Source organism: Prionailurus bengalensis, chromosome C2 (genome assembly GCF_016509475.1).
Source record: "Prionailurus bengalensis isolate Pbe53 chromosome C2, Fcat_Pben_1.1_paternal_pri, whole genome shotgun sequence".
Taxonomy (NCBI): Eukaryota; Metazoa; Chordata; class Mammalia; order Carnivora; family Felidae; genus Prionailurus; species Prionailurus bengalensis.
Genome location: NC_057350.1, coordinates 54960088 through 54977784, shown reverse-complemented (window position 1 = coordinate 54977784; position 17697 = coordinate 54960088). Strand labels below are relative to the sequence as shown.

The 17697-nt window shown below is 37.5% G+C and overlaps 1 protein-coding gene across 9 annotated transcripts in view; it reads right to left on the bottom strand.

The window, feature by feature from the left end:
* Positions 1-17697, bottom strand: part of BBX (BBX high mobility group box domain containing) — a 287506-nt gene that overhangs the window by 68103 nt on the left and 201706 nt on the right. For all 9 annotated transcript variants that reach the window (XM_043594058.1, XM_043594064.1, XM_043594060.1 and 6 more), the window contains 2 exons: positions 13478-13545; positions 462-542 (listed from right to left, as the gene is read on the bottom strand). In XM_043594058.1, coding sequence (XP_043449993.1) covers positions 462-542; positions 13478-13545 — 149 coding nt within the window. The remainder of the gene's footprint in view (positions 1-461; positions 543-13477; positions 13546-17697) is intronic.

Here is a 17697-nt window from a genome sequence, read left to right as displayed (position 1 = left end):
TGGAATCAAACAAGTTTGACACAAGACATAAGACCTTGAAAAATGCCAACAGCATGCTAAAGTTTCAATTAAGAGCAAAGTGCACTTTCTTTTTTTTAAAAGAAAGTAATGCATAGCCAATAACCATGAGTTGATTCCATCTTCTGATTTAACTGATAAATTAACAGCTAATAAATGACTAAGTTCTAACAATAGTTTAATTGTATTCTTAACTTTATTATCCATGAATAAAAATTAGCGATGCAGTTTAAATGTAATATTTACTACGACTTAATGAGAAGCTTCTATAAACATAAAGTTATTCCTTAATTGACAGACTGTGGAGTTCCAAAATTTGATTCTATTTTCCTATCTATGGTTAATTGAGCTAAGGAGAATTCTTCATTGCTTTAAGTTACTGCCATCAACCTAAATTTAAGCTCACAATATAATCTCATTAAGTATAAATTGTAACATATTACCTCAGCAAACTGAAATAATGGTGATTTCTGACGCAATTCAGGGGATTCTGAAACATCCTGCCTACAACCGCCAGAGGATATCTGAAACAAGGAAAAGATGGTGTGAGGCATCACAGGAATAGTTTCTGGAAGACAAGAGATGACAAGTGCCACCTATATCATTCCTATTTGAGGAAAGAAGTTTTCATTCCCCTAATTTGAGGCGAACAATGACAAAAAAGTAGTTCTAGTCTGCAAAGTTTTATACAAGGTGCCATCCAACAGCTAAATGCAGTAAAACAGGAGATGGATAAGACAATGCATTTTAGAAAAGTTCATATTCATCAAAGAGAATTTCTCCAATGATGTCCATTTCATCTTTTGGCTTTCTGCCACCAACTCCAAAAAAACTCTACTTCTTTCATGTTGTTTGTTTCCCCAATATTGTATATCACCTAACTGCATGAAAATGCAAATGAGATTTGATGATATAAACCTTCTGGGAGAGCAAAACTAAAGTCAAATTGTTTTCTAGGTGTTCATGTGTCTATACACAAATGTTAATCACAGAAAAGTTACTACTTACCTAAGAGTAATTTCTTTCAAAACATGTTTTCTTTTGCACGACTCACTACATACACATTTAATGTTCTGCAATCTTCACTTGCCATCTTTATTATTAATAAGTTATAGAAATACCACTGGATTAAAAATTTTTTTTTTTGCTATTTATTCAGTACTCTTGTCCAGACACACACTTCTTCTTTTATCGCATTGCTAAAAAGGACCTATTTCTGTATTTGGGTGATATAATTGCTTAGGAAGCCAAGTGTAATTCAAAAGTCAGGAAAGTCACAGAATGTTGAGAGAAGGATATTGTTATTCTTCTGATCTGACCCTTTTTACAGATTAAGAAACTTAGGACCAGAAAAATAAAAGACACCTCCCCTCCGCAACATTCAGTAGTCCCTTTATTCTCTATCTTTAGCACTTACCACAAGACATAAATATTTGTTTATTGTCCATCTTCTCCTGGCGCCCTAGTTTAATAAAGAATCCTCAACACTGCCTGCTCACAATGTCAACAAGTATTTTTTGAATAAATTAAATAAAAGTTGACACGTCTTCTAAATTCTAAATCAGTGTACCCTCTCCCCCTTTTCTAAATGACAATGTTAGGAAGCCTTAGGGGAAAAGTTTCTTTCACTATAGAGGCAAAACAAGTTAAAAATAGTTTTTAATAACATGTTGCGGACAATAAAATAATCCAAGTTCATTGTTGCAAATCTGAAAAAAAAAATACATAAGAAAAATCATCTGTAATGCTATCTACAAAAGATAAGCACTATTAATACTCATATATATTCTTCTAATTGTATAAGATAATTTTTCAACTAAAATGAGGTACTATGGGGCGCCTGGGTGGCGCAGTCGGTTAAGCGTCCGACTTCAGCCAGGTCACGATCTCGCGGTCCGTGAGTTCGAGCCCCGCGTCAGGCTCTGGGCTGATGGCTCAGAGTCTGGAGCCTGTTTCCGATTCTGTGTCTCCCTCTCTCTCTGCCCCTCCCCCGTTCATGCTCTGTCTCTCTCTGTCCCAAAAATAAATAAAAACGTTGAAAAAAAAATTTTAAATGAGGTACTGTAATACAGTTAAAGAATGCTCTTTTTTAAACAATACATTATTTTTCCTGTGTTATCAAACCTTTTCCAATGTATTTTAATAGTGGCATGTGATTATGTTAGGTGGTTGAATCCTGTGGAAACACCTGACAGTCACCCAGATTACGTTTCTAAAAATGGAGTCTCTCAATGAAGCTCTTCATTAGACACTGAAGATGTGTTTCTCGAATAGTGTCACAGGTCACCGGGCAGGAACCAGCATTTGAAATTTTAGTTGTCACCTTTGGATTTGAAAGAGTAATGGTCACCTTCTTCTAATGATATTAAACTCCAGAGAAGAGTGCAGAACCTTTTGTTAATTTTCCACCTGTGGTCTGGATGCCAAAGCCTGGCTCTCTCACTGCCACTTGACTATTTGACAAATTGTATGCCAAATGGCTCAGTCCTACTCCCCAAGAATTTGAAGTCAAGGAGACAAAAAATGCATCAAAAAGAAAGCCAATCCCGAAATTACTGGCCACAAAGAATTTCTTCATTGAAAAGAATACTTGGACAAAAAATAGTTTTATTTAGGAATGATGAAAAAAAATCAATACTCTCTTGGTTTATAAAGAAATCCTTTAAGTCTAGCTCCTAGATATCTTGGTAAATAATCAAAATTCTATTTAAAATCAACCCTAGGACTAAATTAAGATTATAAAGAGTCTTAAAATTTAAAAATATAGGTTACACAGGTGACAGAATTTTCGAAAGATATTTGGAATCTAATAGATTTAGGGTAGCTACACTGCATGCAGGTACCATTCGTGAGGAGGTTAGATACCCTGTGGCTTAGAGATCATATGAACTGTAAAAAGAAAAGTCAACTTTCTCTTCAAGTTCTGTTTATAAATTATCTGGCCATAATTACATAAGTCACAAAGTTTTAAAGTTAAGTGAGAACCTCTGCAAATCATTATTATGGACAGTCTTAAACAAATTTGAATAAGAATTCAAATGTAAATAATTATCAAGGCACTGTAATCCTGAATGTTGTATCAATTGTGCTATGCTATCAAAGAAGTCTACAGATGCAAGTTTGTGCCCACCATGTACCTGATGCATACTAAATGTACAACAAATACTCTGACTTAATTCTGTGTGTGTATGGATACAAAGAACTCAGTGACCTGGCCAGGAATCACACAACAAAGACTGACCAATGGTTAAAATAGTAGTAACAGAATCTCTAAGGCTATGCAACTTACTCTAGTGGACAATATCTCAAAATCTAGTTACTCTTAACCTTACTCACGAGTTTAAGGCATTAGTTACTCTTGACTTTAAAGCACTGTGGATTTAGTATATATTTTCAGGCTAGTGTAAGGGCACAAAAGTAGAAGCCAGGAGAATTGAGTTACTACTAAGCTATGTGGTTAGTTGCCTCTCTAGTCCACAGCAGAATTAGAAGACACAATTCAGAAGGGGACAGGAGTAGGAGAAATAGAAATAGAATTGCAAAAGAAGGAGAGTTGCAAAAGAAACAATACCAGTAGCAAAGAGACACAAGGAGAAGACAGAAAAACTGTAAAGAATAGACACAAATGTTTTGTAAAGCACTGTAGTCTATCTAAAAGAAATTAGAGCAAAGAGTTTCTAAGTGTCTCCTAAAGGCTTCAGTTCACTGCAGCAATTAATATTTATTAACTATGGTTCTAAGTTGTCAAGATAAGGATAATTATAAAACATAGCCTTTATTAAAAGGGAGAAATGTGTGTGATACATGCTAGGCATATTTCCATCAAAAATCTCAAAATATAAATATGGTACAATGACACGGAAAATGTATGTGGGTAGAATTTATTCTTGTGTGCTTGATAAATACGGCATCCAATGCAAGAGTGTATATTTGTGCATATACTGATTAATATACACATCTGGCAAAGAAATCTGGGAAATATCCACATAACAGAAAGAGAGTACTTTGCACAAAAGGCTCCTATTTAAGTATCAGAGGGTCCTGGGCCTAATTGCCTTGCTATTTGTGTTTACAGTACTCTACTTATGACATGGGACATGCTTTTTATGGACAAACATCAATTCCTCTATCTCCATTCCTATGCTAGAGTCAGCTTACCTTCTAAAAATAACAGAATAAAAGAGAGTTAAAAATATCTTTTCACCAATTAAAAGGAAATAAAAGATACCAAATAAGCAGAGGTTAAATAAAGGGAGAAAAAAATACCCAAAAAGTTGTTCCTAGAGTCTCTGAAATAATCCACAAAGCCACTAGGTGTAGCTATCTGCCCAAGAAAGAAACAGCTAATGGGATTTTTAAAAGCAAAATTTTGTTAACTTCTCTTAAATTCAATCTTCTCTATGATTTAGCTATAATTCTTAATAACTAAGGGGAATTATTAGCAAATGAAGAACTACAAGAAAGTAGTATCTTCTTCCATAAGTATACTTCATATTGTGAAACAAGTAGATACAGAAATGTGATCCAGCCTCCCGATATAAAACAAAATCACACCAGTTCGATGCATTGTAAGTGCTTTGGAAAGCTAGATATTAGCAACAGCCTGTTCCCACTTCACAAGGCACAAGACCACAGCTACACACAGTGGGATTCTGATGCACACATATGGTCAACAAAAGGGGTAAGTGCACCGGTTCTATTTGAACCATACATTTCTTCCCTTGCTAATCCAAACATTTGTTGATAGTCACTCCTTCAACAAATACACAATAAAAACCTACGATGTGCCAGCCACAAAGACTGCTGACTGCTTTTAAGAAGCTTACATTCCACTAGTACACATTACATGATAGGGAATAAAATGGTAACTAAGGGAATGTGGCTTGTGATCCAAGTACAGGAGGCAGCTACACAGTTAAGAGGTATGTGCACACTGGTGAACTGCCACAGAGAAGCAGCCTTCACTCCTTCTGGGACAGGGAGAAGTCAAGATAGTAATGTCTGAGATATCCCAAGAAGAAGCACCAGAATTGCGGAAATGATGTGACAACAGCAGAAGGAAAAGTATGGAGGCAGTTGCCCTGTGTGTTTGCGAAACAATGACTTTCTCAGTATGGATGAAGAGTAGAAGCCTGGGAGTGTAGTGGGAGATGAATCGAACTGAGAGAAATTTGAATTCCATGTTACAAAGTTTGAAAATTAGGCTGAAGGCATTGGGGAACCAGCCAAAGTTTTCACTCAGTGGAGCAGCATGATGAGAAATACATAGTTAGAGAATTCTGTCAGTGGAGTGCAGGATGACCTTGGCTGGGAAGTGACTGGAGGCAGGAGACCAATTAGAAGGTTAAAAAAATAAACTAGCTGAGATGTGGGGTTCCAATTAAATCAGAGATGGTATTTGCCAGGCCCCAGTAATTGCCTGGAAAGATGTCAGGGCTGAGGGAAAGGGGTCGGACAAAGCCTTTCACTGAAAGAGGGAATTTGAAGAAGAAAGGTTTGGGGGTGGGGTGTAGGGGGTTGTCTTCTACAGGAGAGGGTTTGGGAGTAGAGGATTCCATTTCAGAGTTTAAGTATAAACATCCCTTGTGATGCCAAGGGCCAGTGATCTGATTCTCGCCCTCATTCAGCATGACCCAGTCTTTCCTACAATTGGAGGCTTTCTTTGGCCAAGTATTCTATAACAGAGTACCTGAGTGATCATTTAATTTGCATTTAATATGAGATGTTAAATGAAGCTCTGAAATGGACTTGAGCTTAAACACAGGTGAATTAAATGTAAGCATATTACATCCAAGTTAGTCCCTTCAAAACGTTTTTGAGGATTAAAATAAAGCCACTCTTAATTAAACCTAAATTAGGTTAAAGAGAACCTGAGTAGTGAAGTACTGCACCTGGAGAGCTGATCCCAGGAATGAGCCACAGCTGAGAACACTGGGTTACCCTGGGGAGCATAACCAGATAACAACGCATAGACCTGCACGCTCCCAAAATTGAGAGTACGCATCATGTGGCTGAAAGGAAGAATAAGTCTGTGGTTTCACTCAGGGCACCAGGGCTACCGGAGTATTCATCCAGCACCATTGAGTGAAGTTCTCCTATCATTATAAGCCATGTGGCAGAGCACTACTATGGAGTCCGGAACAGACTCTGGGCCACTTCTACAAATCACTGCCATAGCAACTGAGACAGCAGCATCTCTCCTGCCTCAGTTTCTTCACATGATAACGTAGTTAACAGTACTACTCTGCCTTCTTCCATGGACAATGTGAAACCAGAATGCAGCAGTGTATAAAAACATGCTCTCAACAACACAGTGCCCACAACCACCCTTCCCTTTTATCCTCGTGTTCTGCATCCTCCCCTTTCTATCCCAGCTCACTTGCAGCCCACCTTCCCCACCACCCCTTCCTACCACCTCTGGGAGACTAAAGAGCCCATGCAGTTTCATCACTGTCTTGAGCAGTGTGGCCTGGGAACTCAGCAAGGGTAGATGCTTCTTTGGGCCTCAAGCCCACACTGCTGACATATGGAAGAGGCTGGGCAAAATGGGCCGTGAACAGTGACTTAACCAAGAAAGAAAGAAGGAAAGAAAGAAAGAAAGAAAGAAAGAAAGAAAGAAAGAAAGAAAGGAAGGAAGGAAGAAAGAAAGAGAAAGAAGGAAGGAAGGAAAGAGAGACCGGACAACAGTTCCAGCCAAAATGGGCCGTGAACAGTGACTTAACCAAGAAAGAAAGAAAGAAAGAAAGAAAGAAAGAAAGAAAGAAAGAAAGAAGAGAAAGCAAGCTCAAAAAGCCCATTTGCTATTTAATGTAAAATTTAAATATAGTGTATTTCCTCATCAGATAGGTTTAGAAGCTATGAAACTGAGAAGGGAATAAAAGCTTTGATGGGAAGGGGTAAGAGTTGGGGGGTGGGTGTGGAATTCAATGCATCTAAGTATAGTGGAATAGTCTAATTAGCAGCCTAAGGAAGGCACATATCAAACGAGCTCAAATGTACCAACAGGTATGAAAATAATTTCGCCTACTTCACTGATGTCAGAAATTATAATAAAGACAGGTGAGAACTTTCAATTTTATCGAAATCTATAGGTTTTAAAAACTTAAAACTCACAGTGTTTAAAACATGGACATAATCTTTCATTCACTTAACAAATACACTTGATCCTTGAATAACACGAGGGTTAGGGGGGCCAACAGGAGTCAAAAATCCATGTGTAACTTCTGACTCCACAAAACCTTAATTACTAATAGCCTACTGTTGACCAGAAACCTTACACATAATGTAAATCCTAGCACTGTGACTTCCTGGCTCTACGATCTTGGAGAGGCTATTTAACCTCTCTAGCCTAGTTTCCTCATTTATGAAATGGGGATAAGAATAATACACCAACCTCAAAGGGCTTGTTGGGAGTGAAATGAGATAATCAGCCTAAGTGCTTAGCATAGTGCCTGGGCCAGAAAGCATTCCTGAAATACCCCTGTAAAGGTCCAGCACAGGACACCACAGCAGAAGTGGCCTGAGCAGAGGTCAGGTGGGTGGGGGGCTGAAGGCCCCATATCCTGCATGAAGCCAGTCCTCCTGGGTTCAGATCTCAGTTCTGCACTTCAAGTTGCACAACTCTCAGCAGGTTATTTAGCCCTTCTGCTTCCACTTCCTCATTTAATGGTTTAATATTTACTTGTGAAGCAAGACTTAACTCACAGGATTGTTGTGAAGATCAAGAGTTACTCTTTTTTTTTTTTAATTTTTTTTTTCAACGTTTATTTATTTTTGGGACAGAGAGAGACAGAGCATGAATGGGGGAGGGGCAGAGAGAGAGGGAGACACAGAATAGGAAACAGGCTCCAGGCTCTGAGCCATCAGCCCAGAGCCTGACGCGGGGCTCGAACTCACGGACCACAAGATCGTGACCTGGCTGAAGTCGGACGCTTAACCGACTGTGCCACCCAGGCGCCCCAAGAGTTACTCTTAAGTAATGCATTTAAGAACAGTACCGGGAATGAAGGAAGTGCTCAGTAAGTGATAGTTTTGTAACTACTCTGCAAGCGAGGAGTCCTGCAGTTTAAATCCTATCTTTGCTCCTATCTCAGTTGTTTGAAGTCTTCTGATGAATCAAGACTTAAACATAGAATACAATGAGAAAAAAAAATTTTTTTAAGAATTTTATTATAGTTTATAATAAAGAATATAACTAAATATAATCAAGAGCTATAATGCTTTAACACTGACAGAGCATTTATCAGGAACGAGAGGAATCAAATCTGGCTCAACAAATCAGGAACGGCTCCTTGGAGGAAGTGAGAGATTGATATTACAAACATGAAGCAAAATCTATTGAATATTTTCAAAGTTCAATCATATATAAATTTGGATAAACTGTTTTACTTTTGAACAGGCAGATGGTGATCAAAAAAATCACTCAGATTTCCTCTGAAGCCAGAAATACCATGTGAAGAATAAGCCCCTGTATCTTTTTATATCATTAGTTACACGAGGGCAGAGACTTGTGTCTGGGTTTGTTTCCTGACGTGACTGGCACAAAGTAAGCATAGGCAAATAACTGTCATAGGACTGAATGTGTGCAAAGATGGCACACAGTTCCTACACTGTTCAATTCTTACGTGTGACCTGTACAGTCACTTCATAATGGAGGTGTACCATCATTTGCTAGCATCTCCTCCACTAACTTCCAGGCTAACTCAGCTACTCTGCTGAAGTCATACTTCCTACACAGTGATTTCTTCCCAGGTATTAAAAAGCTGTCTCCTTCTGGAGCACCTAGTGATAGAGAGTAAATCACAACTGCACTTTCCTACAAGTTTTCAATGGACAAAGAACTGCACGTGCGCATGCGCTGTTGGTAACGCACACAACATCCTGTAGAAGCGATGCACGACATAACTTAAACTTTCAAGTTAAGTATGAAAGGCCTAGAATAACATAGGGTGATAATATTAGGTGCCTGCAGTAATGCTTTTCAGGAGTTTTCAGAGTTAAAACTACCTTACAGGTTTTATTTCATTAATCTTCATAGATGTCTTGAGGGTTAGAGGTAAGTGGGTATTATTATTAGTTCCATTTTACAGGATGGAAGGCAAAGAAAAAAGTGGCTTGATCAGAACTTTACACTTCTAACAAAAGAACTAGGCTTTCTAAAATCACAGAGCTAGGGGCGCCTGGGTGGCTCAGTCGGTTGAGGCTCCGACTCTTGATTTCAGGTCATGATTTCACGGTTCTTAGGACTGAGCCCCACCATAGATCTCTGTGCTGGCAGCCTGGAGCCTGCTTGGGATTCTCTCTCCCTCTCTCTCTCTGCCCCTTCCCAGTTCACGCACCCGCTCTCTCTCAAAATAAATAAACATTTTTTTTTAAATAAAATAAAATCACAGACCTAAAATCTGATACATTTCCCACACATTTGAAAGTCTGCCTGGGGTTAAGTGTCTGACTTCGGCTCAGGTCATGATCTTACCAATTGTAGGTTGGAGCCCCAGTCCGGCTCTGTGCTGACAGCTCAGAGCCTGGAGCCTGCTTCAGATTCTGTCTCCTTCTCTCTCTGCCCCTCCCCCATTCACGCTCTGTCTCTCAAAAATGAATGTTAAAAAAAAAAAAAGTCTGCCTTCAGTTACAACTAAAAAGATAATGATGCCTTCAAACCTTTTTATCAGCTATGATTATCGTGCCTCACTTTTAAAATTTTCCATTACTCCCCAAACTATCCCTTCTGTTCTAGTTAAGATGACTTTCTGACTTTTTGGCGCTGACTTAGGTCCAATACTGAGTGTTGTCTTTTCCAATACTAATCCAAGCTGTTCTATATATAATGTGTTGACCAACAGTCCCTTTCACACTCTCTGAAATGCAGCACTCTCTGCCTTTATTTTGTAATTTAATTCAGCTTTGCATTTTTATTAAAGTAACAAATATAAAAAAGTATAGAAGATTTTTAGTCCTGGAGATCACTTCTATAAACTCTAGATCAAATAATCATCATAAACTTTATTTATTGCATTTTCATCTTTAGATAATAACTCCCTGATATAAAATGTAAGGGTTTAACTCTCTTTATGTAACTGCCTTTTCTTTAGCTCTTCCCCGAGTCTGATGTGAATGTTACTTTTTTTTAAATGTTAATTTTATTTTGAGAGAGGGAGAGGAAGACACAGTATCCGAAGAAGGCTCCAGAGCCTGATGTGAGGTTCGAACACAAGAACCCGAGATCATGACCTGAGTGGAAGTCAGATGCTTAACTGACTGAGCCACCCAGGTGCTCCTAATGTGAATGTTACTTTGATGTTGAACAGATGGGCTCCTCTGCAGCCCTTTGTAGGCCTATTTTCAGCTGATCATTATATTGTGTTTTATTGATAAAACAACTCGGGTTTGGTTTCTGATTTAAATATGTTTGCTTAAATCTCATATTCACTGGTACCATCCTTTTCCGTTTCCTTCCCTCTTACAGGATTATTTCCTAATGAGACTTCTATGCTTACATTTCAGTGGATCTCAACACAGACAAGCTTAGTCTGGCATTCTGAGCCACGGGTCACTCCTTAGTGTCTTTCCTGTTAATATATCTATTTTCTTTCCTCATCCATAAATGAATGACAAACACTTAAAAAAGTTACTTAATGCATTTCAATGTGCTCTGGATATAAAGGAAGTAGAGAGCTAATCATTTATGTGAAAAATAACTCTAAATACAAATTTCATCCCTTTTACTTGTCAGAAAAGTTACCACAATTGAAACTGCAGAAGAAAGCCTGCCTCAATCACAGCAGCATGTAAAAATGTATACCTCAGAATGCAATAAACTTATTCTGGCAAATTCAGAGTTAATCAGGAGATTCAGGAAAAAGAGAAAATTCAAACATTTTCTTTGTCATTATTTCCCCACTGATATCTCAAGAACCTATAATTTCTCTCTAAAACTCTAAGACTACTTCAGATAGATGTAGAAAATATTACAGGCCAAAGAAGCTTTTAATCTGGAATTTTATTACTTCAGATATTGGAAGATATTCAGATATATCATTTACATCTGAAAAATTATTATTTACAAGAAGCCTCGATACCTTCTAAAATTATTTTTTTAAAAACGACTATTAGTATATTAAAATTTCCACATTTAAAAATATAGACTTTTGAGGATTTTTTCTATGTAGTTAGGTTTCAGGATAATGAACAAAGGAAACTCTCCTCCCTCTAAGAATAATATTTCAGAATTCTGTCATGGCATTTTAAAAAGCCATTATGATTAGACTTTTCCTGTGGCAGAATTTTTGTAAAATGTCACTTTATTTGACTGGTCTCACCTCATAGTGTAAACAGACATCACAGTAATTGTTCCAAATGTCAGCAGTATGAAATTTCTGGAACTCTCTCCTTATCTCATTATCCTGATAATTTTCTTAGGAAAATGTAAGTACATATTTACTATATTTGTCTTACGGTCATCATCTGTCTATGTGCATAGAGTTGTATATACATAGAGCCCCTAAAGTTGTACAACCACATTTGTATATCTGGAATAAGACTAGTCTTTGCACAGAAAATAGGTGCTAAATGGAGTACACTGATATATAGGATAGGAACTCTCAGAATGAATCATATTTAGACATAGGTTAATTCTGTACAATACTCACTGCTTAATTGTTTCAGTATCTCAAGACTAGTTTCAATAATGACCTAAATATATCTCTGAGATGAGAAGTAGGAAACATGAAGAAGGAGCTGTATTCTTAGAAGTGGTTCTTAAAGACCTAACTGCTGGCAACTTCCTCCCAAGGACCACAGATTCCCTTCTCCTACATGGTTCACTTCTTCAAGTAATTTACCTTTTTAAATTTCTTTAGCTTGAGAATTCTCAAAATAGCTCCCATTCCTCAGAAATAAAAGGTTGACCAATGCACTGTTTAAATTACTTGTGTCAAAAGCCTGCTCTTCTTAAAAGGGAGGAGAACTTCTCACTGAGAAGAGACCAAGAGGTAAACTTTAATCAAAAGTGGGGGGGGGGGGAAGGGAGGAAGCAGTCTTTACTATTTTTATCTATCTGTAAGTTCTATGGATGGATGTTTATTTATTTAAACGTGTTCCTGAGAGTTAGAAAGAATGGTAACAGAAGTTGGGAAGAAAACATCAGTATAGTATAGTCTGTTAGAAAAGGTGATGCCAACTTTAACAATACAGCACATTCTTGGGAATCATGAGTCATACTGTCTTGAAAGGTCAAGTGTGCATTAGTATTCCAAAATTCAGCTTGGGATTCATGCTTGGGATACTCTACACCTAAGTGAGAGTCAGTCTGGTTCCTATTAGGTAGCAGCCATGTGTCAGAAAGGGAAATGACTTCCTGAGAATTCTAGTGTGTCAGGAAGTAAAAACATGCTGAATAACAAGTATGTAAAGGCGCAAAGTGACATGTCTATTTTTTTCAGCTAGAGATTAGTACCACGTAAGTAACTACCAGAATACCAATTTACATATTCTTTTGCTACACTGAACTGAATGGAATCAAAATAATTATGTTAAACTGAATATACGGTCACCAACTATGGATCACAAATGTAAACAACACATAATAATGGCCTTTGTGATATAAGTATCCACTGTATGGCATACTGGTAACTTTTTAAAAAAGTAGAAAATACATGTATCTGCAGTAGAATGAGATGACTGCTATGTTGCTGTAAATAGCGATTCTGGTCGGGCTTGAAAAATCTCCATCTCAAGTAGCTGATGTTGGTAAAACAATATGACCTGCAGGTTAATTTGTCTGGCCTCTGTTAAATGGCCCTGGAAAAGCAAGAAATTTCACAAATGCAAACTATGCATGCTTAACTGCTACTACCTGCCCATCAAAACCATACCTAAAAATGTTTTGTAAAAGCAGTCCAGAAACTGCAAGAAAATAAGAGATCATAAAACCAAGGTCATGAGGGCCTGGGTCCTTTTTGTTTTCCATTTTAAAGAATAAAGCAATCTTGGAGTGCCATGTTTCATACACAGGAGTCTGGATTTATTCAGGTACCAGAGAGATTGACAATTAAACTCTCATTTTTTCACTAGCAAGTCTACATGAGAACATCACAAAAAACAGGGTATGTTATGAGTAGATGGAATGAGTCCTAGGACCTGCCCTGCAGACCATGACACAATCATGGCAGATGCTAACATTCGGTATATTCCGTTTCTTTCTCTCAGGTTCACAGAACCTCAAAAATCTGCACCTGACTTCTTGTTTGTGTCCTCTTGGACTTATTTATACCACTACTGTTATACTCAAGGCACAATACAAAGCACAAATAGATCTTGACAAAAAGAAAAGAAAAAGAGAAGTAAAGTTTGCTTATGAGCTATAAACAGTGAAACTACAAAACATTGTGAACAGAATACAGATGTCTGTGTTTTCAAGCCCCAACGTGAGCAGAGCGGTCAGGGATGAGGACCACCTTACCTCTGATGTTCCAAGAGCATGTTCTCCAGCTAAAAGTAGCATGCTCAGGCCTCCCATCTGAGTAGGATCTAAAAAAGTCAACAAGAAATAAATCATCAATCCACAAGCATGAGGTACATACAATCCACAGAGTCAAAAGGGAATACTAACAAAGACTCAGAATCCAACAGAACCATATATAACTTTTTATAGAAAACTTTCAAAACTCTTTATATAGCAATAACCTAGCATATGTGCTTAAGTATGTACTCATACTTTTGTGAGCCTTTTAAATTCAACTATTGTCCCACCATTCCAACATAACCTATTCTTCAGTTCCACAGTTGTTTAGAATATGAATTATCTTCTCATGTGATGCTTCGTGCCTTACTGAATGGGGAATTTAGATGGATTAAAAAAAACAAACCAAAAGAGTACTTATACTTAATGTCTAAGAAGTTTGATATTGTCATTCTCAAACTGTTATTTCTACCATGTAAAATTAGGGCTGATACAAAAACCAGACTATATGAGAAACTACAGAACAGAGACAAATTTTATAAATGGGACTTCCAAAATCTACTAGTGGGCTTCGTTGAAATAATCTTTCTCTAAAACTTTCAAAAACAAATTTACACTAGATAATGATGTATTTTTGATATTTTAGTATATGTGCTGCCGAAGCGAGCACTTGATATTTTAAATCTTAGGAGTATAGTCAGGCCCTTCTTTGAAATACTTTTAAGATTTTAAATGAATCCTTTTTATATTAGTGAAGGTCTTTATTCTCTTCCTTCAATAACCAACGGAAACAAAAGGACAAAATAAAAACAGCAATGTGGTAGATCTACAATCCAGAGGTATAATTAAACAAGTTGTTTTTTTTGTTGTTGTTGTTTTTTTAAGTAGACCTCATGCCCCGTGCAAAGCCCAACGTGGGGCTTAAACTTATGACATCAAGACCTGAGCTGTGATCAAGAATCAGATGCCCAACGGACAGAGCCACCCAGGCGCCCCTAAACAAGTAAAGGATTAAAAACAATAACAAACCTATATCCTTTAAGATTATCTTAAATGAATTAAGTTTTAGATCTGCAATGAAATAACATATATGACAGTGCCTAACTCAGTGCTTGTCCTAGTGCATATAGGTCCTAAATAAATACGTTTTTATTTTTAGGAATCTCTCCTAAATTAAAAATGAGAATCAGAGGCGCCTGGGTGGCTCAGTTGGTTAAGCCTCCAACTCTTGATTTCGGCTCAGGTCATGACCTCAGAGTTGTGAGATCAAGTCCCACACTGGGCTTCATGCTAAGCATGGAGCCTCCTTGAGATTATTTCTCTTTGCCCCTCCCCCTAAAAAATAAACAAACAATTTTTTTTTTAAAGAGAATCAGGCATACTCTTGCGTGAAGACACTGAGGTGTTTTTCTTTTCTGTTTAAAGATATGACCTTAAGTATATCCTTGTATACAATCTGTCTTACTCATGAAGCAACTCTGACCACATCTTGTATACAAATTTTTTTAAAAATTGAAAAAATAATCTGAGGTTATTAAAAAAAAAAAAAAGAAAAAGGTTATCATAGGGGAAAACAGGCCACCAAATGATCAGGTGGTCTAGAAATAGCTCAGTGTTGGAAAGTAGCCACACAGGAAGATACACATACAGAAAACACAGGAACTCTAGCTTTTATGATGAAACAAGGCACTTTGCTGTTGTTTTAAGATTCCACTTTTAATTAAATGTTGAGTTTAAGAACTGTGCTTTGTTAAAATAGACACTTAAATCTGTTTAAAATTAAAATAAGGAGGGGGAAATAAATTTAGCAGAAAGTAAAATTTTAATTTGGTTCTTCAGGGCAGCTAAATACTTTTACAGCTGTCATTCTAGGGATCAGGAGGACTGGATGATTGCTTTCTAATAGAAATAAAAATGTTTTAGGTCAAATATAAAGTAAAATAGGAACATGCTCACCTGACGATTTATTTCAGTTATGTACCAATGTAACTTTGCAAGAAGTTTGCTGTACAGATAATAAAACACAGACCAAAAAATTGCCATCATCCTTTACATTAATTTACACTTACATAATGTTATCTAGAACATCAAAAATATACAGATAGCATGCTTTCCCTTTACCAACAAGGCCAGTACTCAATTAAATTCTATAGCACTTTCCCTTCTTGGAAATCATACATTTAGCTGCTTTGGGATTATTGAAAATAGCAAAATCTCATGTGACAAGGACTAATGGAAAAACAGAAGAGGCTCCATGTTGAGGAAAAGCTTAAGTTGTCCTTTAAAGGCCCTGTAAGGATCCCTCAGATTCAAACAGCTAGGCACCATGTTTAAAAAAAAATTTTTTTAATGTTTATTTATTTTTGAGAGAGAGAGAGAGAGAGAGAGAGAGAGAGAGAGAGAGAGAGAAAAGCAGAGAGACAGGGAGACACAGAATTCAAAGCAGGGTCCAGGTTCTGAGCTGTCAGCACAGAGCCCGACGTGGGGCCTGAACCCACGAACCGTTGAGATCATGACCTGAGCCGAAGTCAGACACTTAACCGACTGAGCCACCCAGGCAGCCCTAGGCACCATGTTTTAATTAAAGGCAAATCTATTTGCTTTCATTGTGTTGTGAGAGATACCACTGGAAATATCACAACAGTGTTATCCACTACACATACACCATCTCAACAAGGCCGTGACCATGGAGTACCAACATATGTCACTGACCCTCACAGAATGACACAAACTCAAGAAGGTGTTTTCTGTCCTTATTTTACTTTAAAAGAACATTGTTTTTGTAAAGCTGACCTGTAAAAATCTTGGTTGATGTCTAGGTCTCAGACAGTTCGATTTGTAGGTATGAAAGGCAGATAAATAAACTGTCAAAAATGGTATAAAAACAGACATCTTTCATAGTTTTCGAAGGTTTCATAGCTTTATCTACAATTATTATTGGTTTGTGAAGAGCCATTGTATGAAAAACACCTACTGTTGTTGATTTAGAACTGGGAGCAAAAGCTGTGGAAGACAAACGATAATTAAAGGAATTCCGTTGCCAGCCAATCATCCATATAGTCTTTTATGATCCTGATGATAAAATGTTTTATTATGAAACACTGCAACTGATATAATCTGGAAAGTCCACAGGGCTCACCAAGACTGCTGGAAGGAGAACGAAACTACAGTTGTACAATGACAGTTGTAAAAGTAAGAGCCCTGCATTTTGATTCTTCTGGGATACATAGGATCATTTTGGTGGTTTACCTAGAATTATACCATAGACACCTACATGACAACTACCTGAAGATTTTGTTTCCTCAGGATGCTATTATGTCAGACTGCATTTCTTCCCCCCCCCCTTTTTTAATGTTTATTTATTTTTGAGAGCGAGAGACAGAGCATGACCACGGGAGGGGCAGAGAGAGAGGGAGACACAGAATCGGAAGAGGCTCCAGGCTCTGAGCTGTCAGCACAGAGCCCGACACAGGGCTCAAACCCAGGAACCGTGAGATCATGACCTGAGCCAAAGTTGGATGCTTAACCAACTGAGCCACCCAGGTGCCCGTCAGACTGCATTTTTTAGTGTTCATATATGACAACACCACATACTTTGTTATACTATGAATCACACACTGAATCACTAAGTTCTTTCTTTTATTTTTTAAGGATCCTGCATACACTTTTCCGTTAGTGGGTGCACCAATTTACAACAGTGCGCAAGGGTTCCCTTTTCTCTACCTGTTCACCAGCACTTGTTCTTGCTGGTCTTTCTGATGATGTTAATTCTAAGAAGCTGAGGTGGTATCTCATTGTGGCTTTTTAATTTGCATTTTCCTATTGATTAGTGATGTTGAGTGTCTTTTGAAGTACCTAGTTGGTCATTTGTACATCTTCTTTGGATCAATGTCTATTCAGGTCCTCTGCCCACTTTTTACTTGGGTTTTGTTTCTGTTTTTTACTACTGACTTGTAGGAATTACTTACAGATTTTTGGATATTTGGATTTTTAATTTTGTTGCTTGTGCTTTAGGTGCCACATCCAAAAGAGACCATTACCAAGACCTATGTCAAGGAGCTTTATTCCTATGTTTTCTTCTAGGATTTCCATAGTCTCAAATTTCGTATTTAAGTCTTTAATCCATTTCAAGTTGATTTTTTATGGTTTAAGATATGGGTCCAGTTTCATTTATTTTTACATGTGAATATCCAATTACTCCAGCACCATTTATTGAAAAG